The sequence below is a fragment of the Camarhynchus parvulus genome, chromosome 27 (assembly GCF_901933205.1).
Source record: "Camarhynchus parvulus chromosome 27, STF_HiC, whole genome shotgun sequence".
NCBI lineage: Eukaryota > Metazoa > Chordata > Aves > Passeriformes > Thraupidae > Camarhynchus > Camarhynchus parvulus.
This window is the reverse complement of record NC_044597.1, coordinates 1,837,835-1,858,259: the sequence shown is the minus strand read 5'-3', so window position 1 is coordinate 1,858,259 and position 20,425 is coordinate 1,837,835. Positions and strand designations below refer to the sequence as shown.

The 20,425-nt window shown below is 49.1% G+C and overlaps 1 protein-coding gene across 2 annotated transcripts in view; it reads right to left on the bottom strand.

The window, feature by feature from the left end:
- Window positions 1-2,430: 2,430 nt before the first annotated feature.
- The window catches only part of NSF (N-ethylmaleimide sensitive factor, vesicle fusing ATPase), a 72,997-nt gene continuing 55,002 nt past the window's right edge, over window positions 2,431-20,425 (bottom strand). Inside the window, exons 15-21 of one of the 2 annotated variants that reach the window (XM_030966441.1) lie at window positions 19,662-19,795; window positions 18,213-18,279; window positions 17,944-18,023; window positions 9,748-9,882; window positions 8,806-8,919; window positions 4,367-4,422; window positions 2,431-4,005 (exon numbers count right to left, since the gene is read on the bottom strand). In XM_030966441.1, coding sequence (XP_030822301.1) covers window positions 3,990-4,005; window positions 4,367-4,422; window positions 8,806-8,919; window positions 9,748-9,882; window positions 17,944-18,023; window positions 18,213-18,279; window positions 19,662-19,795 — 602 coding nt within the window. In that variant the 3' untranslated portion in view covers window positions 2,431-3,989. The remainder of the gene's footprint in view (window positions 4,006-4,366; window positions 4,423-8,805; window positions 8,920-9,747; window positions 9,883-17,943; window positions 18,024-18,212; window positions 18,280-19,661; window positions 19,796-20,425) is intronic. The other variant, XM_030966440.1, reaches the window with a different exon arrangement.

The window sequence follows — 20,425 nt, the reverse complement described above, 5'->3', positions numbered from 1 at the left end:
CATGAGAGACGCCAGGGAGAGAGGAAACCTCTGTCCCAGCCTCCTTGTCAGCCTTGTCAGTCCCACAGCACAAAGCCAGGCAGAGCCTTGCCCTGCCAGGGGATTCACTGAGCTGTCAGCAATCGTCCAGAAAGTTCCATGAGCAGGGATTTGGGCTCCCCCCTCACCCCATGGAGCAGAACCAGTGTTTGTCCCCCCTGCTCCCCAGGCCATCCCCTGTCCCTGGGTTCACCTGCTCCATGAGGACTGACCTGTGAAATTAAAAAATGAATATTCCCTCCGTCCTGGAGGGTTCCAGAACCAAGAGCCAGGCTCAACCCCCCCCCAGGCAGTGAATTCCAGGGAATGGTGGCCCCTGGGGCTGGGGCTGCTGCTCCAGTCTCTCTTTTCCTGGGAATGAGCAGCCCCTGGAGCTGCACAGAGCAATAAAGGGCAGAGACAGAGCCTCTGGCTCTGGCAGAGCAGAAACCCAGGTTCCTCCCATGCAGAGCTCCAGGGCCCCTTCAGAGAAGCCTTTGCTCCCAAAAATTCAAATCCCAGAGAGCTCCAAAAGCCTCCCCCAGCCAGAGCCACGCCGTCCTCTGATATGCATCTATTTAAAGTATATATTAAATCCCATGGAAAGACTCCCAGGACCCGACTTTAAACAAAATCCCTTCTTTGTTTGTTTGTTTTTTAATCAAGAAAAGGTATTTAATATTAAATAGAACATTTATTGCCTTGTAATTATTTTACTGTAGCCAGGTATTCTAGCACTGAATGGAAGATCTTTTTCCATCAATCTGCTGTATCCAAAGTTTTGTATAAAGTTGTAGAGGTCGATTTTTTTTTATTTTATATTCAGAAAATTTCTCTTTTTATAAGCATTATTTATTATACAATGTATATACTTGAGTTAACTAAGATTATATATTATATAAATATATATATTTGGAGAAAAATATATTTCAACTTCAATTTTTTTTTGGTGGTACATCATTAAAGAAAAGGTAAAAAATTCAAAAATATGCACTTGCCAGCTTGTGTGGTTTGGCTCTGAGGGTCAGCCATGGAATCATGGAATCCCAGGGTGGTTTGGGTTGGAAGAGACCTAATCAATGGATTAAGATCAAATTTATCAATGGACCAAGATCAAAATAATCAATGGATCAAGATCAAATTAATCAATGGATCAAGATCAAAATAATCAATAGATCAAGATCAAATTAATCAGTGGATCAAGATCAAATTAAGGAACAGATTAAGATCAAATTAAGCAATGGATCAAGATCAAAATAATCAATGGATCAAGATCAAATTAATCAATGGATCAAGATCAAAATAATCAATGGATCAAGATCAAATTAAGCAATAGATCAAGATCAAAGGAATGGATCAAGACCAAATTAATCAATGGATCCAAGCAGGCTCCAGACTTTGCACCCTCCCCACGTGTCACAGGCTGCCTCTGAATCACCTTCCAACACTTTGGGCAGACCAAAGTTCACATTTTCTCATATAAAAACCTGTCCTCCTGTCCATGAATAGTTCTGTGGGTGTTTCTGCAGCACCCCCCTTGCATCAGCAACGCTTTTAAGTGCACACAATTTTCCACTGCACTGGCCTCCAGTGTACCTGTCTGAAGGGCAAAATAAATACAGAATCACTCATATTCTTGCCCTGATCCCCAAATTACTCACAAAGCCATCCCATGGACCCACCTGCATGGCCAGGGTGTCTCTGCTGGTGCCACCACCCCTGACATGTCCTACCTCACCAGAGCACCAGGCCCATGGAGGGTTCTGGACTTCACAGCTCTGGGGTGAAGCTCTCCCTGTGTGCCCACCTGCCCCAAACCTCCCTCCACCCCACACTGTGCCCCCAAAACCCATCCCAGCACCTTCCAATCTGCCTCTGGTCAACAACTCCACTTCAGGGCCACATTTCTGGAAAGTTCAAGACGAAACAGGGTAAGGAAGGGGGTGAAGAATCCAACCCTTACATTGAAAGCAATATTGTGTATTTATTATAGATTTAAAGCCTCTCTGCCAGGAGGAGCCATGGAGAACACACAGCTGGTGGGAAGGTGCTGCCCTTCCCTGCAGGGAACATCTCAGACCTTGGAACAAAGCTTGGAGTGGCTCAGGTGTCACACCCAGCAGCCCAGCCTGGTTTTCCAGCCCTCCCCAGGGGTGGGATACTTTCCATGAATAATGGAAATTAATAATTTCCATGGATAACCCCACCCCACACACACACAGAGCCTCCTCAGCCCTGCAGAGCCCACACAGCTCCAGAACGGGCTGGAGCAGAGTCCTCTCACTTAATTTCTGTCAGAGTAAGAGGTGCCAGCTGCTCAGGCTGGGCTAAATTCAATCCATCCACACTCTGAGAACCCCTCTGGCTGCAGCAGTTCTGCTCCTCACACACATCAGCAGCAGACACAGATCATCACAAGGAGTTGTGCTTTTTATTGAATCCATTGAATGTGCAATTAAACCAGATATTTATTCATCAATATAGCTCTGGACACAGACACGATAAGGTTTACATCATTTACTCTGAAATATAAGTTACTGTGTGCTGCTGTCACCTGGACTGGCAGAGGGAAGGGAGGAACAAATAAATTCACAAGATCCTACACAAAAAATGAGAGGGAGCCACCACTGGGACTCACAACAGCATCACAACACAACAGCACTGCCAGAGGAGCAGAGAGGAGTGCCTGGAACACTCCAACTGCTGTGAGCACACTGAGGACAACAGGACCTGGAAGGACATGGGGACCCTCCTCCCCTGGGAACACCCCCTGCATACCCTGCTAGCCCTTCCAGTGGGTCTGCTCGAGGTTAGGAAGCTACACTGACTAACATCTGCTAAATGGCTTTGATTTCATGCCCCACCACACTGAGGTATGTTCCAGGAACCTTCTGGAAGGAGTGGAGCCTCAGCATCTCCCTGAGGCCACAGGAGCAGGGGAAGGAGCGTGGAGCAAAGGTTTGATACATTCCTTTATTTCAGTGCAAAAACATGGCAACACACATCTCCTGCACCTGCAGAGCTTGGCTTCCTCTCTGTCTCTAAGGAGGAATTTCAACCTTTGGTAACATGGCAGGAAAAAGGGATAAAATGAGGCTGGAGGATACCAAAGCTGCCAACTACAGAACTCAGGAAGAGCTGGAGGCTGGAACCAGCATTGCTATAAGGGTTGTTGGATTAACAACAAGGTTTGGTGCCTTAAATACTGGATTTGGAAATTTCCTCTACTCTGATCAACACTTCCCTGGCCCTCTTCCAGTGCCCAATCCCACCAGGCCCCGAAATACCTGGATATAAATGAAGAGGGTGCAGCATCCAGGCACTCCTGGAGCTCTGTCTGTGGGCATGGGGCTGGCTCAGAGCTCACTGAGGGCTGGGGTGGCACCACAAAAAGTCTTCACCTGACCAGGATCACACACAGAGCAGTGCTTCAGCATCCCTCCACCAGACTGGCAGGTTTATTAGAAGCCAGGATCTCTTTCCTGCTGCAGGAATGCTGGACACAAGTGAGGGTCAGCCCCAAAGCTCCCAGGACATTCCCCCTGCTCACCCCAAAATGCACAGAGACAGAAGCACAGGGCTCCAGGAGACACTTCCACGTGACATCAGGGTATGAAAGACAAAGAATAAAGAATAAAGTATTGCACTACACATGCAGGTTCCACATGGGGCTCTGGGGATCAGGGGAGCATTTCACTTTGTCCAGAAGAGTAAAGATCCCAGTGTTTGTTCTCCAGGTTGGTCACTTTTCCAGCTGTTGATCTTGCACTTGGTCCACCTTCAGTCTAGGGTAGGGACTCTTGCAAAAGAAGCCAAATCCATCAGGAAAGCATCATGCACATGTATATAAAGCATCAAGCACACACTGGAACCCACTCACATGGAGCCAGGATAGATAGTTTGGTGTGAGTTTCCCCAGCACAGGTACTGCCCTACATGATTAGAAAGTCATTCTGTCCCACTGGGCTCAACTACTCCCTGTGGCACCTATGGGGAAAGAGTAGGACATCCTTCTCTCAGACAGCAGACACAAGAAACCAAAATTCCAGATTTTTTAACTCAAGCAGAATCTCTTTTGATTTACTTTAGTTAAAGAAAGGTCAAATTTTGGCCCAATATCTCATGGAAACTTTAGAAGTTAAAGGTAAATTCAGAAAAGAAGAGAATTCAGGCATGCAGGTTCCCGAACTTTCAGGAGCTCCCCCCTCCCAAATTGTTGTAAGAACTGACCAGATACAGCTCTGACAATACAGAGGGGCCAACAATGAGAGCAGATCCACCCCACTGCAGGCTCATTTCTGAGCAGAAAAGGAGAATTCAAGCACTGCTTTAAAATAAAAGTACTTACGTTCCTTCTTCTCTCAGAAGAGCCAAGAACTTCTTCACCCGATACTCAGGATCCATCTAAACACCAAACAGATCCCCATCAGTGCCAAAGAGGAAAGCACAGAATCAGAAATGTCCTGAGCTGGACAGGACCCACAAGGATCATGGAGTCCAAGCCCTGGCTCTGCACAGACACCCCAACAATCCCACCCTGGGCACCCCTGAGAGCTCCACAGACCAGTGAGGTGAAACCTTAGGGAAAGAACAAAGATCCAGCCACAGAGTTCTGCTAAAAACCCAGGATGACCTGGCACACTGAGACAAATCTCTCATCAGCCTTAGAAAATCTGTTCTAAAGCCATCAGCTGGAATTCAAACTTGCCAAGGCCAGTGTTCTGTTCCCAAATGGAAGATGCTGCCTGCCACCCCTCTGAGTCCATAGCTGAGTCCATAACCTGCACTGGCTCCTGGGGAGACACAGCATTTACCTGCACACACAGCTCCTTCTCCAAAAGAATACAGCTGGCAGCTGAAAACAATTGCAATTTGAAAATTTGAAAACTCAAACTCGATCAAATTGCTTATTAAAAATGCAGGCCCAAACCCCAGAGGCTGATCTGCTCAGGAAGGAGCAGAAGCTGGAGTGCAGCAGAGGGGCAGCAGGGTCAGGACTCCTGGACACAGCCTCTGGTGCTCTGGGAAACAGAAATGCTGCTGCCAAACTGGGGGGGAGATCCTCTGGAACAGAGCTCAGAGAGGGAGAACATGGATAGTTCAGCATCCCCAGGACATCCAGGACCCTCCAGAAACAAAGGAGTTGAAGTTTCTGGAAGTTTTTAATCTCCAGTCCAGAGAAGAAGATCCTCCACCAAGATGTGATGAGCCCCCTGAAAACCTGCATGAACCCCAAACCCTCAGCACAACCAGGTGCAGTGTCTGGTTTAAAATAAAACAAGCAATATTCTATGGTGATCTTTCAAAGTTGCCATGAAAGTTAAGATACATTAAAGATAAGCACCTTAGATTAAGTTTTATTTATGCTGATTAAGCTTTATTTATGCTAATCAGGAAAGCCTGGAGGTGCCAGAAGGGGCTTTTGGGAACATTTCCTGACTCATCCAGGCTCAGGAGGAGACCTTGGCTTTGGGAGTGCTGCCAGCAAGGTCCAAGAGCAACAACACAGGGAGAGGGAGCAGGAGGAACCATGGAGAGAAAGAGCAGCCAGGGCAGGCTGAAGCCAAGGTGGGACCCAAGAGCACTGGAGGTGGCCCTGTCCTGCAGCCAAGGCCACTGCAAACACCTGGGGATTCACATGGCAAACCCTGAGTGATCAAAGGCTTTGTTTGAACAAGAATAGAATCATTCCAGGACACTCAGTGTACACAAATGTATTTTAAAGAAAGCAAAGAACTGCAATAACAGAGTTTGGGGGAAATTAGGCTGCCAGAAATTGTGGGGTTACACAGCTCATAAACAAGGTGACAATTCACCCAGGGCACCAGAGCAGTTCAGGTATCCCAAGAAAGGATTTTGATATTGACGGTCTGGTTCTCTGTGACTTTAGTGTGAAACACACTGGAAGGTTTTTGACCAGCTCAGGAATCCCTGCAGGGAGCTGAGGGTGGGCTCACTGCTTTAACAAAGCAAAACCCACCACTAGATTCAGAGGAAGACACAATGTGCACATTTTTTACAAAGAATTCAGTCACCTGGCATCCAATCAGCTGAATTCTGAAAAATTTCATCCATCACTTGGAATTCTTAAGTGATTTCAGACTGAAATCTCCCTCTGAAAAGCTGTGGTACAGCTCAGTGACAACAACATGCAGCGCTGCATTTCTTACCCAGTGCAATTGTGCTTTCCTGTCAGGGCCTGGCAGATCCCAGCTCTCTGTGAGTTCAGTGCTCAGATCCCAGCTCTGCTCCCTGTATTTATAGCAGTTCAGCAGATGGAGTCATGGAAACACCTCAGACCTTTTGCAACAGAGTTGCTGCATATTTAGCTGCCATATGCTGCTACCTCTGCTGTTACACAACCACCTGAAGGCAGTGCCAGAGCAGGAACCACCCTGCTGCCAACCCTCCATGGGCAGCAAAGGGACACCCCCAGCGGCCCTGGGGACAGTGGCAGCACTTCATGTGTGATGTTCAGTGTGTTAGAAAGGGCACATGTGGTGTTGTGAGGTCCCCAGGACGAGGTGAGAGATAAGAGTTGACTCCAAGTTCTCAGAAGGCTGATGACATTATTATATTATATTATATTATATTATATTATATTATATTATATTATATTATATTATATTATATTATATTATATTATATTATATTATATTATATTATATTATATTATATTATATCATATTATATCATATCATATTATATCATATTATATTATATTATATTATATCATATTATATTATATTATATTATATTATATTATATTATATTATATTATATTATATTATATTATATTATATTATATTATATTATATTATATTATATTATATTATATTATATTATATTATATTATATTATATTATATCATACCATATTATATTTTAAAACTATACTAAATAAAGAGAAAGGAGTCATCAGGAGGCTAGAAAAGAATGAGAATAAAAACCTGAGACAGACTCAGAGTCTGACCCAGCTGATTGTGATTGGCCAGTAATTAAAAACAATTCACATACTGGGTAAACAATTCTCCAAATCATATCCCAGAGGAGCAAGACGTGCAGAAGCTGAAGCTTCCCAACTTTCCAGGAGAAGAAATCCTGGCCAAGGGGTTTTTGATAAAATATCAGAGTGACAGGCACAGTCCCAGCTCTGCCTGTCTCTCCCAGCCTGGCTGGTCCTGCACTCACCTACCCAACAATGGTCTGCTGGAAAAAATTAACACCCCAGAGCTTGGCTGCACAGCCTCAGCAGAGTGAGGACTCTGTGTCACTGGTCACAGGATCATGGAACAGCCTCAGTGGGAAGGGACCCACAGGGATCATCCAGCCCAACCCTGAAACTGCACAGACTCCCCAAAATCCCATCCCTGGGAGTGGTATCCAAGCTGTCCTGGAGCTCTGGCAGCCTCAGGGATGGGACCATTCCCTGGGGAGCCTGGGCAGTGCCAGCACCCTCTGGAGGAAGAACTTTTTCCATATATCCAACCTAAATCCCCCATGCCCAGCTCCAGCCATCCCCTGGCTCCTGTCCCTGTCCCAGAGCAGAGACTGGAGCTGCAGCCTCACTGAGCTCTGCCCTCACTCTGCTCCAGCTGAACAAGTGGCCTCAGCTGCTCCTCCTATGGCCCCTCCAGACCCTTCCCCATCCTCGTGTCCCTCCTTTGGACAGTCCCTAATTCCTTTCTATCCCTATGACATTGTGGTGACCAGGACTGTCCCCCAGGAAGGGGCACAGGGCTGGGTCAGCACTGAACTGCCCCTGATTTACAGAACCTCCACTTCAGCTTTGAAAAGAACCAGCACTTCAGGAGAAAGCAGCACAAGAGCATGTCCTGAGTCAGAAGAAGGGAACCATTGTCAGGGCTCAGGGAGCGGGGCAGCAGCCCCTGAAGGGCAGCACCCCTTAAATCCATTTCATACATGTGAGCAATGACTTACTGACTTGCCTCCAGGTATGGAATTAAAAGCCAAGGAAGAAGAGGAAAAAGTAATCTAGATAAATGACTTTATTCCCCGAGGTGACATGCAGTCAGAGCATATCCTCAGAGCTGAGCAAGTTTTAACAGAATTGTGAGGAGTGAACAGAGGGGTACGCGACTCGGAGCTCTCAGCTACAAGTCTCTTCACTTCTGCCCTGCCTCTGAGAGGGAGATCTGAGAACAGCTCACTCAGCTGCACTAAATCCATTTGATGGGCGCAGAGGGGGGCTGGGGGAGCGCTGGGATGTCAGGGGAGGATTAGGGCTGCACCCTCAGCCCGTGTCAGCATGAGCAGGAGCTTGCTGGCTGGCTCCAGGCATGGGTGCTGCTGCGGGGGAGGGCTCAGAGCTGCATAGTTCTACCCTCTGCAATTATTTTCTTTAAAGTGCTGAAAGTGGTAAATAAAGAGAAGAGCAGCTGAACAGCCTGACAGATTTATCTTCTTCAGGGAAAGAGCACATACACCTGCACAGGCACCTTCTTCTTTAAAAAAAAAAAAAAAAAAACTGAGGTGATTGCTATCTGCAATCTTAACATGCTGGGTGGAGAAAAGAAATTCCATGAAAGGTGAGTTAATCCAACCTCTCCCATAGCCAGATGCTCTTTAAGTGCAGCTCTGAACACCCCATGGGCACGAGGGGGGGATTTAAAGATCTCTGTGGACCAAGCTGAGGTGATTTCTTTGTTCTGAACATTTCCCCTCACTGCAACTCTTTTCCCAATGAAACCAATGCAAAGGCTGCCACCAACACCCTGCAGAGAAGGGAACCTCCAGGAGTGCTCCAGGAGCCCAGAGCCATTCCTACCTGTAAGGACATTTCTATCAGCATCAGCAGCTTCTTGATCCCGATCCACACCGGCTTCCCTTTGACGTTCTGAGCAATCGTGCTGCGCTCTTTGTCTTTGAAGTTACCCAGGAGCTGGGGGGAAAATCACTTTAAAAAATCAACAACAGGAGGCTGACAGTAGCAATAATGGTACCTACCTTGGGCCAAAGGGAATGGGAAGCTAGAAGCATTTTACTAGCTAAGAGGAAAAATTTGTTGCAATGTAACTTAGACAAGGCAAAACACACAAAAAAAATTATTTAATTCCTTCATGGTTTTTTCCATAATATCCCTTATCCAACAGTTAGTGCTGTGCTTTTATGCTGCACTCCAGGTCTTCTCCAGACCAGGGTCTACAAGGAAGCAATGGTTCAAGCCACAGGGAGTTTCCACACCTGCTGCAGGAGTGTCTCTGTGTCTCAGGAGTGTCTCAGTGTCTCTGTGTCTCTCAGGCTTCAGTGACACCACCACTGGGACAAGTTTGCCAATGGCACCAAAGATTTGCCTGTTCAGTTTATTTTAACAGCCTTCAGCACTCACTACAACTCCCACTAGGGCACAGAATAAGGGGGCACTGAAGGCAGGAATTTATAAAGAACTTGTAATTCCTCAGCACCAAACACCTTCAGTTGATGCTGCTCCAATTCACCAGAGCACCCTCTGGGCACATTCAATTTAAGTGCCCCAATTAGGCTCATTACCCACTTCCCTGCCCTTGGAATGCTTCAATCCAGACCACAAACCCTTCCCCAGACCTACTGTTCTCTAATTTTGCCTTAATTTAATTCATTAAAAAGCAAATTTAAAGCCTCAGAGCTGCTCTGTTATGACACGATGACAAGCGGGATGGTGTTACCAGACACAGCTACTGCAAAATCCCTCAAGTTTGGAATCTTTTGTCATCCTTGAACTTTTGCTCACCTCTAAAGCCTCCATGAGCTGCTCCCCTGTGGCAATGTTGGGCACGTGGATGGTGGTGCTGAAGGCATTCAGCATCTCCATCTCCTGCAGCACGTCCTTGCGGCTCGTGGTGCCGATGATCAGCAGCTTGCGGCCCTGTCCAGGCAAAGGAGCCACAGTCAGGAAAGGAAAACCTGGAGAGAAGCAGCCTGGGGAAGGTTCAGCTAGCTACAGATGACAAATGGCCATTTAAAAACCCACTTCAAACAAAATTAATGGGATTAAATGTGTCAGTAATTGAAGGGGCCAAGAGCAGCCACAGGAGACAGGATCAGCTCTCGGAGCAATGCCACCAACAGGGTCCAAGAATTGTGGTGCACAAAGCCCCACCACACTCACAGCTCCTTCTGAACCCAGCATTATAAATAGCTGGATCCTCATTAAATTTAAAAGCCTGAGCGAACTCCCACTCCCAAAAGCTGAATTACAAATGACTTCTCAGGGGAACAGCCTGTCTTTAGGAATCTGTGGGTACAGTGAATTCCCTGCTCCTGCACAGGCAGTTCCAGTGGATTTCCAGCTCAGGCTGTTGAGCAGAGGCTGCTGTGAGTCCCTGAGTTCCCCCTGCAGCTGTCCAGGACAGTCCCACTCCAGCAGGCTCCAATTCCCAATGCAGAGTGCACAGAGCCAGCCCAGGCAGTAACAGGGCTTGTGAATAACAGAGCAAATTGTGGAAAACATCAGCTGCAAATGCAAATCCACTGCTGTTTGTTCACCTTGCAGAGCCCTTCCCAGTGCTATCTGAATTTCCCTGTGCAGGGTCTGGACACTGATCAATACTGGCTGATAGCAGGAGCTGCTGGGATTCTCAGGCAGGATCATCATCAGTCCCTTTTCTGTCCCAGTGCACAGGGAGCCCATGGGCTGGCAGGGCCTGGCTGGCCAAGGACACCCCTCAAAAAGTTGGCTGAGGCTCCAGGAGTGAAGGGAATGTCCAGTGCTCACCTAGAAATGACCAAGGACCCCCTTTTTTTGCTGTCCAAAGTTTGGTGAGGCTCCAGGAGTGAAGGGAATGTCCAGTGCCCACCCCGAGGGTGCTGCCCTGGGCACTGCCCAGGCTCCCCAAACAGCTTCACTGCCACACAGCTGAGGGGTACCAGGGCACACAGGAAGCCAAGGACAGACTCCTGACCAGAGCTGAGACCTCCAAAACACAGAACAACCCCTCCTGCAAGTGCTGGAACACCCAGACCTGTCTGCTTCACGAGTGTTCTCCTAAAAACTTGTTCATTACTGGATGGAACTCAGAAAATCCCAAACAGTTGGGCAAGGGGCTGTGTTAATGACAGTTTCCCATGAACTATGAGCATTTAAGAGGGGAAAAAACTGCTCAGCTGCACCCAGGCAGTGTCTGTTCCCCAAATATAGCTCCCAGCATGTGTACAGAGCCTGGCACACTGATCAGGCATCAATCAAGGGATAACTACCTCAGAGAGGCTGCCTGAGGGATGCTGCCCTCATACATTAATGAAATCTGTGCCTGATTACAAGAAAAATGGAATTTAGCTTGGAGTTTCACCAGGAAAGGACACAGGCAGCACAAGAATGTCACCACTAAGGGGAGTTTTACCTGCTGGCACTTCAGGTGTCCATGACTGATGTCACTGTCAGCCTTTCCTTGCCCAGATGACACATTCCTCCTCCCAGGAAAGCTGCCCACCCTCTGGACTCACCCCCAAAAATTCCCTAAAGGATCAGCTCAGAAAAGGATCCGTTCACTGCCAACCTGGGCAGTGCCACCCTGAGCCAGCTGCACCCAAAGGCAGCAGGGCAGTGGGAGGTGCCTGCACACACAGAAAGGGCTTTAAAGCCCCATGACACTGAGGGAACCACTGGCATTGCACCCTGTGGGAATTCTGTGGGAAGAGCAGCTCAATCTCACTCTGTGTGTGACCACTGGGACAGATTTAGAACAGGAAAAAGCAAAACAGGATCATCATTCTGCCATGTGGATCCAGGATTCTTTCCTGTTCCAAATACAACTTCAAATCCATCATTTCCTGGAGAAGGGAAGGGCCTGGGCACAGCTTAGAGCCCCTTCCAGGAGAGCTGGGGAGGGACTGGGGACAAGGGAGAATGGATTCCCACTGCCAGAGGGCAGGGATGGATGGAATATTGGGATAAACTGTTCCCTGTGAGGATGGGCAGGCCCTGGCACAGGGTGCCCAGAGCAGCTGGGGCTGCCCCTGCATCCCTGGCAGTGCCCAAGGCCAGGCTGGACAGAGCTTGGAGCAGCCTGGGATAGAGGAAGGTGTCCCTGGGGGTGGCACTGGATGGGCTTTAAGGTCCCCTCCAACCCAAACCATTCCATGTTTCTGTGATTCTGTTTAGTTGGAGAAGTCAGAGAAAGGTCAGAAACAGGGAATAACTTCCCTAAATAGATCCTTGGTAAAAACAGAGAGGTTTATAAATTCATAGCTGGTGTAGAGGGAATGAGGGAGACACTGCTGCTCATCATTACAGAATCCAGGGAGCACAAGAAGGAATTCTCAACCATCAGATAAACTGAACTAAAGGGGGTTTGCTCTCACCAACAGCTCAGCTGGACTCAGGCACACACAGTGCTAAGAATGGAAAGGTTTAACAAGGTTGAAAAGCACCAGGATGAGTTTCCAGAGGGCAGATCCATCAGCAATTTTTAGATATCTCTGTTAAAATCTATTCCCAGGTCCCTGAACCACTGACGTGGTTGGGAGCTCCTCAGAACAGATGGCTACTTCTCAAAAGTGCTTCCAATTTTTAACAGCTCCACCCAAAAGATCCTGATTTTTCCCTGTTTTCCTCGAAAGAAGCCATGCCTTCAACTCCCTGCTTTAAACCTGACCCCTGGAAAGCAGCCACAGTGACCTGACAGGGCAGGAGTCCCTCGAGCTCCTCCAACTTTCAGGCAACCCAACAAACAAGTGAGAATTCCCAGGGCAGCACTGCCTGCCCCAGGAATTATGGAGGCAGCAGGAAAAGCCAGCAAACTGAAAAAGCTGCCCTCAGCCAGCTCCTCTGCACTGATTTGCTGGAATTTGTTCCTGTTGCAGGATCCCAGGATGGCTCAGGCTGGAGGGGGCCATGATGGCACCCCCTGCTCCTGGGGCTGTGGGCTCAGGGAGGGATGGAAGGGCAGCCCCAGGCAGGAATCTGACTTTGAAAGTGGGGCTGGGAGCTCAGGGGGCAGTGGAGCCCCAGGAGTGGGTTTCCCTTGGAAGGAAGGGGCTGGGGGCTCAGGGAGTGATGGAAGGGCAGCCCCAGAAGAGGGTCTCCCTTCAAGAAGAAGGGTTGGAGGCTCTGGGAGTGATGGAAGGGCAGGCCCAGGCAGGAATCTGACTTTGAAAGTGGAGCTGGGAGCTCTGGGAGGGATGGAAGGGCAACCCAGGAGTGGGTTCCCTTGGAGGGAAGGGGTTGGGGGCTCTGGGAGTGATGGAGGGACATCTCCAGGCAGGAATCTGACTTCGAAAGTGGGGCTGGGAGCTCAGGGGGCAGTGGAAGGGGAGCCCCAGGAGTGGCTGTCCCCTGGAGGGAAGCGGCTGAGGGCTCTGGAAGCAGTGGAAGGGCAGCCCCAGGAGAGTCTCCCTTCAAGAAGAAGGGCTGGGGGCTCTGGGAGTGACGAAAGGACATCCCCAGGAATGAATCTGACTTTACAAGTGGGGCTGGGGGCACTGGGAGTGATGGAAGGACATCCCCAGGAATGAATCTGACTTTACAAGTGGGGCTGGGGGCACTGGGAGTGATGGAAGGACATCCCCAGGCAGGAATCTGACTTTGAAAGGAGGGCTGGGGGCTCTGAGAGGGATGGAAGGGCAGCCCCAAGGGCAGCCCCAGGAGAGGGTCTCCCTTCAAGAAGAAGGGCTGGGGGCTCTGGGAGCAGTGGAAGGACACATCCCCAGGCATGAATCTGACCTTGAAAGTGGGGCTGGGGGCTCTGGGAGCAGTGGAAGGGCAGCTCCAGGAGAGGGTCTCCCTTCAAGAAGGGTTGGGGGCTCTCAGAGTGATGGAAGGACATCCCCAGGAGTGGGTGTCCCTTGGAGGAAGGGGGCTCAGGGGGAGTGGGTGTCCCCTGGAGGGCTCCTTGCCCAGGCACACATTCCCTGAGCCTGCCCAGCCCGCTGGGGCTCGCTGGGGATGCCGAGGTCCCTCCCTCCCTCCCTGGCAGGCCGATTGTTGGGAAGCAGCAGGGAGGCACATGTGAAACCTCGCTGGGGCTGGGCAGAGCCTCCAGGCCCCGTGTGACTCTGCATGTAGATGAAGCAGCCCCGGCTTTGGGAGCTGCTGCTGCTCAGTTCTCAGGGAAGGCTTTTTCTGCTGCTTGGCTCCCTGCTGAGACAGCCCTTTTCAGCCTTTCCATCCCCCAGTCCCTGCTCCTGCACAACACAGGCAAACTTGATTGAATTAAAGACCCAGGAGAACGTGGTTTATTTTCTCCTCTTCAAGGCATTTCAGAAAAGATTTTTAATTGGTTTAAAAAAAGATGCTGAACAAAATGCAATGGTTTTCAGCCCTCTTGGAGCAGCAGTAACAGATAGCACTATTTAACACTGCTGAGTGGAACCACAAGCAGAAGCTGTGACTGGCAATTTAAAGCAAGCTCAGAGTGGTTTCTAGTTTATTTAAAGTCTAAAGTGTTTACCCTCAAAAGAAAACCAGAACCTTCAAGTGTTTGCCCTTCCCACACCACGTTCCAATAATCCAGCCTGGGAGGAAGAGTGGAGCCTGGGAGGCAGCTTCAATTCAACAGAGACACACACCTCGATGCATAATTAATAACATTTCATCCCAGAAATGCTTCTCTTCCACACAGAGCCTGCAGTGATTGCAGGGAGCTGCTTGCACATCAAGAATATCCCTGCAAGTGACGTTGGCACGCCAGTGAATTCATAATCTGGGCCACAGCAGTGGTGACAGGACAAGGGGGAACAGCTTCCCCCTTGGAAGGGCAGGGCAGGCACAGATGGATATTGGAAGGAAATTCTTCCATTCTCTGGAATGGAACCCCCAGAGAAGCCCTGGATCCCTGGAAGTGCAGGGCATGGAATGAGATGGGCTGTAAGGGCCCTCCCAAGCCAAAGATTCTTGGAAATCAGCTCAGAATTTCAGGCGCCCCCCACGAGTGAAGCAAAGGGTAACAGGTATTGTCTCCCCAGCATCCTGCCAAGAATTCCTCTCTGCACATTGTTTTTACAAGGAATGATGCTAAACCATGATCCCAGTCCCACAGAAATCCAAAGTGCTTTGTCCCCATGCAGGTCAGTCCCACTGATGCACTTAGAGCCTGTACCTGCATCTCAAATTTCAGCAAAACCTGAGCTCAGCCATTCCCTCCAAAAAAACTGCTCCTCAAGGCAACCTGTAATCTCAGAGAGGACTTGGAAGGTGTTGATTAACCCTCAGGATTATTTCCATCATGGGTTCCTTCCTCAAGTCAAAACCCCCAAAGAGTGTCCATGCCCAAATCCAACATTTTTAACATTAAACTGTCACAGCAGAAAAGGCCTTTCCTGCACAACTCAATTTCTTACACACAGCTTTGGGTTTTTAAATGCCCAAGATCCCCACATGCCATGGCTATCCCAGGGAACTCACTACAAACACACCAAGGAAGAGCCAGAAGTGCCAGAGCAGGGCAGCCCAAAGTCCTGATTCCCACAAAACCAACACTGGACACTTAAAAAAGAAAAAAAAAGAAAAAAAAACCCCACATGATCAATCAACCAGTGACATTTCCTCAGCAAACTCACTCTCTATCCTCCAACAATTTATGGCTTAAGTCACCATAATATTGGCTGTCAAGGCAGAGTCTCCCAGCCTCCAGGGCATTTCAAACCCTGCTGAGCACAAATCTCTGCAACAAGTGCAAACTTGGCAAATATCTGTGAGCTGCAGCCTGTGTCCTGCTCCTGGGAGCCCCAGGTGCCACCCAAAGGGCAGGAAAAGCCAGCAAACTGAAAAAGCTGCCCCCAGCCAGCTCCTCTGCACTGATTTGCTGGGATTTGTTCCTGTTCCAGGATCCCAGGATGGCTCAGGCTGCAGGGTCATCCCAGAGCACACAGCACAGGGTTCATGTACTGATGATGCAGTCCCATTTTCAGAAGAATTCACTTTTTCCATCCTTCATTTCTACAGCAGCCATGGTGAAGGCAACGTGCCACGTGTTCAGCCCACAGAAAATCAGGATTCAAGCCAAACTTCCAAAAATCAGGCAGAACATGGGAGTAAATTTCCAAGGAAGGAGGAACAGCTTGAGATCATTTGGTGTCAGATTCACAACCAGGGCACTTCCAGCCCAGTTCTTCCCTCACCAGAGATCACACACAGGCACAGCCTTAGGCTGCATTCATCCTGTCCATTTTAAAGCAAAATGCCCCAATTTGGAGCCTAAGATCCCTCAGTGCTAACAGAGGGACAGAACAGAGGTGTGGTCCTGCCCTTCTGCCTTCTAGAAAAAGGATGAGCCCAGAGCTGAGCCCTCTGCTGCGGGGTTTTACCTGACTGAAGGTGTTTTCATGCAGCCAGCACCAGCACACATCCAGGATGCAATGGGCAAATGGACAATTCAATACTTTAGGTTCCTTTGAAATCATGTTCTGTTTTCCCTACTGATTTTTGGGAATAGCCTGTAGCAGGTCAGAGATTACAGGAGATGAGGGGACCAGGAATGGCTGTGCTGCTGCACACAGGCAGCTGCTCTGCTCCAAGCATGTGATAAAACTTGGATGCTGCTGTGTTACAGGCTTCACATGGCCTAGAAAGCTCACTGGGAAAATCTTTGTTCTCCCAGGCTGACACTCACACAGGCCTGTGGCATTACAATTTAGTTCAAAGTCCTGGATTTGAAAGGTCTTTTCACCAAACTCTCTAATGAAAACAACACTCACACACTCCTGTGCCAGGATATTAAACATGACAAAAAACTGACTTCACCCAGACTGAGCTTCTCTGCTTTTTTCCTGACACCAACTTTCAAGGTGTTCCTGTTAGGATGTTATTTATTCATGCAGATCTCTCACACACAGAGCAGAAAGGCAGTGAAGGACAAGAAAATGGCAAACAAGAAAGGAGGCTCAGCCAGCACTAGCTGCAGAACCCTCAGCACTTGTGATGCTCCTAAATCTCATCGAGCCACAAAGTGCAAACAGACAGGATCAGCACGAGAGACAAGATCTTAAGCTTCCCTCAATCACTGTAATTAACACCTGATCATTTCAAGTTAAGAAGAAATTAAACCCCTGACAAGCACAATCACAGATTACACAGAAATTGATCTATAAATAGGGAGGGAGCACGTGGCTGAGCCAGGGCTGGGTCTGGCCTCAACAGCTCCTCAGAGGGCACAGCTGGCACAATTCAGCTTTACATGGTGAAGGTTAAACTGCTTTCCTTTGTCAGTGTTTTTAGGACTAACTGCAGAAGATACAGCCCCCAGTAATTAGATATTTCAAGCTGAATCCTTTGTGGTTATCCTAGAAATGTCCAAGTGAATGAGGAGCAGCAGGCTGGGATTAAGGTGGCTGATTCAGACAAAGCATTAACAGCACTGGGGCACGCTCCCACTGCCCACCTGCAAACAAAAGCTCCCACTGTCACCTGCAAACAGCGAAGGACAGGGACAGGGACAGGCAGCTCCCACTGCCCATTCCTGCAGGAACAGGGACAGGGACAGGGACAGCTCCCACTGTCCAGCCCTGCAAGAACAGGGACAGGGACAGGGACAGGGACAGCTCCCACTGCCCATCCCTGCAGGAACAGGGACAGGGACAGGGACAGGGACAGCTCCCACTGCCCATCCCTGCAGGAACAGGGACAGGGACAGAGACAGGGACAGCTCCCACTGTCCATCCCTGCAGGAACAGGGACAGGGACAGGGACAGCCGGACAACCCCCCTGCCCATCCCTGCAGGAACAGGGAAGGGACAGAGACAGGGACAGCTCCCACTGTCCATCCCTGCAGGAACAGGGACAGGGACAGAGACAGGGACAGCTCCCACTGTCCATTCCTGCAGGAACAGGAACAGGACAGAGACAGTTCCCAATGTCCATCCCTGCAGGAACAGGGACAGCTCCCAGTGTCCATTCCTACAGGAACAGGGACAGGGACAGGGACAGCTCCCAGTGTCCATCCCTGCAGGAACAGGGACAAGGACAGCTCCCACTGTCCCATCCCTGCCTTACCTGAGGGGGAGCTTTCTTCAGCAGCACCAGAAGGGCTTGCAAGACCAGATTGGAGAACCGAGGTCCAATTGGGACATAATCTGAAAGGAAAAACTCATTTTAATGTCCATGGAGCAGGTGCACATTTAATCCACTTCACTGTAGCAAAACCAGTTCAATGCTCCTGCAGTAAATGGTTCCAGATATTTTCCAGTCTGCAATCTTTCAATATTGGAAATGCATCAATATTTTTGCAGCATCCAGCACAGCTCTCCCTCCTCCTGACTCACCTAAAAGTCGCTCAATGTCATCCACAACCACACAGCTGAGCTGGGACTTGTAGGCATCATCAAAGATCTGAAAAACAGTGAAATATCTCAGGGTTAAACCTCAGCCACAGGACTGGGACAGCCACAGCTGGGCCTGCTGATGTGGGTTCAGCTGAACACAGCAGCACTGAGAGGAATAATCTGAGAATGAAACAGGTGGGTAATGAGAGATCAGGCTCCCTGCAGGCAACAAAACACTGCCATCTCCACAAATTTGGTTTATTTATTCATTTACTCCCCACCCTTGGCAACAAGCAGCTGCCCTGAGGCTCACTGTAAGCCAGGGAGAAACCAGCACCATTCCTCTGTTTTAGGAGCTGGGGCAACACTGATAAGGTGACACACACACACAGAGAACCTGCCCAGCTGTGACACAGCTGTGAAGCTTTTCTCCTCAGGTTATTGGGCACTGTGCAGAACAGCCCTGCAGGGAGAAGGGACTGACTCAGGGCTGGATCTCACCCCAGTCATCCTTGCTGGAGCAGCTCTGGGTGTGAGCAGGAGGCAGCACTAAGGACAGCAGTGGTGCTACAGCCCTGCTTCCAGGAAACCCTGATTCCAGTGAACCCAAAGGCTCCTTTTGGAATCCAGATCACAAACTGGACCTCCACTGCTTCTCCTAAGAACCTTCCTTCCCTTACAAACTCTACAACGCTGCACCAATGTGATCAGAGTAACATTCAGTTCACATTCAGTACCATTTCCAGGAAATGAGAATGTTCCACTCATTCACATTCCCTGGCTGCCCAGGCTGCTAAACCTCGTATTTAAATAAAATCCCCACCTCAGAACAGGTCCCAGTCCCACTCAGGCAGGATCTGCCCTCCCCAGGTGCAGCTCTAAGCCCTCCCTGGCTCCCTCTCCAGAGGCAGAGCACCAGCCCTGCTCACCTCAGATCTGCTCTCCTGTTTGCCAGGATCTCACACCAGAACTGAGAACTGAAACCTTCCCTGAGACACTCAGTGCCACAAAAACATTGGGACAGGAGTCTGGTGTGACAGGACAGGAGGGAATGCATTCAAACTGCCAGAGGGCAGGGTTAGGTGGGATATTGGGCAGGAATTGTTCCCTGGGAGGGTGAGAGGACCTGGCACAGGGTGCCCAGAGCAGCTGGGGCTGCCCCTGCATCCCTGGCAGTGCCCAAGGCCAGGTTGGATGGGGCTTGGAGCAGCCTGGGACAGTGGAAGGTGTCCCTGCCACGGCAGGGGTGGCACTGGATGGGCTTTAAGGTCCCTCCCAACCCAAACCATTCTATAATTATGTGATACATTCAACCCTATAAATAAATATCTGCAGGATTTCCAGACCTAGAGAGAGCAGAAAACATCATCCCAAAGGTAATTGACCTTTCCCTGCAGGAGAGAACCCAGAACTGGGCTGTCACCAGAACAGGGGGTGACACACACGTACCTTCTTCATGGCCTGGCACTTGGCTGTTTCAGAAAACCCAATCATCTTATCAGGAGAACAGATCTTGATAAAGGGGAAGTTGGATTCCTCTGCTATTTTTGCTGCTAAAGCAGTCTTCCCACTGTGGGGAGGGCCTGAAGCAAAGGACAAACAAGGAATAAACAAGGGAGAAAAAGCTCTGACAGTGCTCAGTGTGAATGATACCAAGGGTATGTTTAGAATCCCATCCAGAGGCATCTGCAGTGTGAAATGAATGTTTTTCCTGCTTGCAGAAGGAACACATCAACTCCTGCTGCAACCCAATCCTCCACATAAAGGGAATTAATGGAACTACCTGAGCATATGCAGAATGATTTGCCGGGACACAAAAGGGGCCATTGCACTTTCTGTAGGAGCAGCCGTGGCACCAAAATGTGTTTAGGATAAACTTCTTGAGCTTATGTCCTGTCTCAGTATGATCTCTGCTGGCACCTTGGCAAACAAGCCAGCAGCAGGCACACCAGGGAAACACTGGCAAAGATAATTTGTTTTTTGCCTGAATTCACACCAGGATAATTCAGAGACCAAAGACACACCTGAACCCATGCAGCCAACATCAATCAGTTGGGAGGGACAGAAGAAATTTCTGGGCACTAACACAAGGAATTACTCAGGGTTAAGTCCAAAGCTACAGACCACAAGCAACAGTGGTAATGCATCTTTTTGGACTTTGGGGAAGGAAAAAGGGAAGAGATAAATAACAAATTCTATTCCAAAATAACAAG